We start from the raw sequence: 3,643 nt of genomic DNA on the forward strand, positions 1-3,643 counted from the left end.
GGAAAATATTCGAAAAGATATAGGCCAAATTCTTTGACAGAATTTGTTTCGATATTGTACGATACATATAAGTGTGTATTTATTTTATTTTTTTCTTCTTCGAATTCTAGGCGGGTACTACGAACCCATTCGTGTCCCTGAGCGTGATCGACTTGCACAATCCCTCCTCGAAATTGATCGATCTTCGGCCGCCTATCGATGTCGTTGGAGCGTGAGTATATCACAAAAATCGAGAGCAAAGCGTTGAGGGAACAACTCGTTTGATTCGTTACACGATTCCATCCACTTCCGTTTCCTCCCTTTCAAGATTATTAACTCGCAATTACAAAAGTCTGATACGATTCCTCTTAAAACGATAAATTTCATATTATCAATTTTTCGATGATACAGAATTTTATTTTATTAATTCGGTTATTAATAGAATGGACGAGTCTTATTAAAAATTTCGTGATATATTTCTAAATCGATACTCTCTATCGTTCCCTTCCCCCCTCCCCGGCAGAGATAACGTTCTTTATACCGCGAACTGGAGGAGGGACGGCGAAATTGTTGCAACGTGGACGAACAGGGTGCAGAACAAGGCCCAATTAGTGCTCTACGACACGAAGGGTAACGCTAATAATATTTATTACGAGGAGGAGACCGAGGGTTGGCTTCGTATCCAATCGCCCCTCTATCACAACCAATATGTGATCATTGTGAAGCTTCAAGACTCGGGAACGAAGGCCGGACGGTTTCAGCACGCGACCAGGTTCGAGTACAGGAACGGTCTCCTAGTCGACGAGACGGATTTGACGCCAGGAACGAACGAGGTCGTATCCCTGTTGCTCGTCGACCACGCCAGAAATAGGCTCTATTATTTAGGCACGGAGCTGGCCAAACCTTCCCACAAAAACCTCTACTCCGTGCAATTGGAGGGCAACGAGCCGCCCGTTTGCTTGTCGTGCGAGATTCTCACCCCCGAGGGTAAGGGGATTATTTTCGCTTTTCAAGATGAGAACGATCTTTGTTCATATTTTGCTCGAATTATGGAAAAAACAAATTACAGGGAATCATTGCACCTACGCCTACGCCTACTTCTCCATCAACGCTTCTCATTACGCGTTGCATTGCGCCGGCCCCGACCCGGTCTTCATCACTATCATGAACGCGAACCACAGGCAGATCTTCATTTGGGAGGAAAATCGATCGCTGAGACGGAAGGTGGCAGGTCGAACGCAACCTGTGATCAAGAATTTTAACGTGAACGCGAACGGGTACACGAACAAGGTTAAACTTTATCTGCCGCCCGATTTTGATGAGAAGAAAAAGTATCCCCTGTTGATCAACGTGTAAGTGTTCGAATAGATTATTTTTTATATAGTGAAGGATTTCGTCGTTTTCAAATTGAATTTTTTTTTTTAAATTTATCTTCTTTTCTTTTCCACGTTTTCTATTCGCAGATACGCAGGCCCGAACACTGTTAGGATTACAGAGGAGGCGACGTACGGGTTCGAGTCGTACATAGTGACCAACAGGAGCGTAATTTATGGGCGCATCGATGGGCGTGGATCAGCTTACAAAGGCAGCAAGATGCTATTCGAGATCTATCGACGACTCGGCACCGTGGAGATCGAGGATCAGATTGTTATCACGAGGTGGTGTTGAAGTTATATATTTATCTGTTATTTGGATAAATACTTTAATAGAGAATTTTACGTTTCAGAATCCTGCAGCAGAAGTATTCGTGGATCGATTCAAACAGGACGGGCATATGGGGTTGGAGTTACGGCGGTTTCTCCACCGCCATGGTGCTGGCCACCGACACCGAATCGGTGTTCAAATGTGGTATATCAGTCGCACCTGTGACCTCCTGGATTTATTACGGTAATTTCACGTTCTCATAAAGTCCGTTTAACACGTTAAAAATATCTTCACGAGTCACAATCCCCTTGTAAAAGAACCGTGAATCTAAATTCGATATTTCTTCTTTCTTCTCTGTGGAAAGATAAAAAAAGGATCTCTGAATTTCTCAGATTCTTTGTAAAAGATCTTCCCTTTGTAAAAGAACCGTGAATCTAAATTCGATATTTCTTCTTTCCTCTCTGTGGAAAAATAAAAAAAGAATGATCTCTGAATTTTTCAGATTCTTTGTACACGGTTCATGGCCTAAAAGTATCTTCACAAATTCACAATTCCCTTTGTAAAAGAATCATTTAAATTCGATGATTCGATATTTCTTCTTTCTTCCTTTTTTTCTGTGGAAAAATAAAAAAAGGATAATTCTTTGAATTTCTAGATTCTTTGTACATGGAACAATTCATGGCTTAAAAATATCTTCACAATTCTCTTGTAAAAGAACCGTGAATTTAATAATAAATTCAATATTTCTTCTTTTTTCTTTCTTCTCTGTGGAAAAATAAAACAAGGATCTCTGAATTTCTCAGATTCTTTATACACGGTTCATGGCTTAAAAGTATCTTCACAAGTTCACAATTCCCTTTGCAAAAGAACCATTTAAATTCGATGATTCGATATTTCTTCTTTCTTCTTTCTTCTCTGTGGAAAAATAAAAAAAGAATGATCTCTGAATTCCTCAGATTCTTTGTACACGAAACGGTTCATGATTTAAAAATATCTTCACAATTCCCTTGTAAAAGAACCTTCTTTCTTCTTTGTGGAAAAATAAAAAAAGAATCTGAATTCTCAGATTCCTTGTACACGAAACGGTTCATGATTTAAAAATATCTTCATGAGTTCATAATTCCCTTGTAAAAGAACCGTGAATTTAAATTCGATATTTCTTCTTTCTTCTTTGTGGAAAAATAAAAAAAGAATCTCTGAATTTCTCAGATTCCTTGTACACGGAACGGTTCATGGCTTAAAAATATCTTCACAATCCCCTTGTAAAAGAACCTTCTTTCTTCTTTATGGAAAAATAAAAAAAAAGATGACTCTGAATTCCTTTTTCTTCTTTATGGAAAAATAAAAAAAAAAGATGACTCTGAATTCCTCAGATTCCTTGTACACGGAACGGTTCATGGGTCTGCCCACCCCTGAGGACAATCAGAGGGGTTACAACGACACGGACGTGAGCAGACGGGTGGAGGGTATACGTGGGAAAAAGTACATGCTGATACACGGAACCGCGGACGACAACGTGCACTATCAACAAAGCATGATGCTGAACAAGGCTTTGGTGAACGGCGACATAATGTTCCAGCAGCAGACGTACACGGACGAGGCGCACGCCCTCGGAAACGTCTTCCCCCATCTTTACCACACCATGGACCGATTTTGGGCCAATTGTTTGGGATACTCGATCGCCCATTGACCCGTACCCTCGATTCGCCCGGATCAACGAACCGGTATAAACCCGTGACACGACGAGTTGCCATAGCATTGACCGATCATCCAACATGGTGGACGTTGCCGACCGCATCTCGGTCCCTGTATTCACCGTATCCACCATCAGTCGAATCGATCGATTCGAATGAATAGCTGGACAGTCCGCGTGGTTTAATTCTCCTACGCCTCTGAGGATTTCGAGAGGGGAGGAGTAGTAGTAATTTTCTTTCTAAACTTCTTTCGAAAGAGAAAAAAAAGGAGAGGAAGGAGGGATGATACATTCGAAATTCGATAATTTCGTAATGGCGTTCGAACG

At 41.0% G+C, this 3,643-nt stretch overlaps 1 protein-coding gene across 1 annotated transcript in view; it reads left to right on the top strand.

Annotated features, from left to right (window-relative positions):
• The window catches only part of LOC102677748 (venom dipeptidyl peptidase 4), a 9,819-nt gene extending 6,417 nt beyond the window's left edge, over positions 1-3,402 (top strand). Inside the window, exons 8-13 of the mRNA XM_006614104.2 lie at positions 111-211; positions 503-966; positions 1,049-1,331; positions 1,443-1,637; positions 1,706-1,866; positions 2,997-3,402. Of these exons, the coding sequence (XP_006614167.2) occupies positions 111-211; positions 503-966; positions 1,049-1,331; positions 1,443-1,637; positions 1,706-1,866; positions 2,997-3,313 (1,521 nt within the window). The 3' untranslated portion in view covers positions 3,314-3,402. The remainder of the gene's footprint in view (positions 1-110; positions 212-502; positions 967-1,048; positions 1,332-1,442; positions 1,638-1,705; positions 1,867-2,996) is intronic.
• Positions 3,403-3,643: the final 241 nt, after the last annotated feature.

Source organism: Apis dorsata, unplaced genomic scaffold, assembly GCF_000469605.1.
Source record: "Apis dorsata unplaced genomic scaffold, Apis dorsata 1.3 scaffold_169, whole genome shotgun sequence".
In the NCBI taxonomy this organism is placed as follows: domain Eukaryota; kingdom Metazoa; phylum Arthropoda; class Insecta; order Hymenoptera; family Apidae; genus Apis; species Apis dorsata.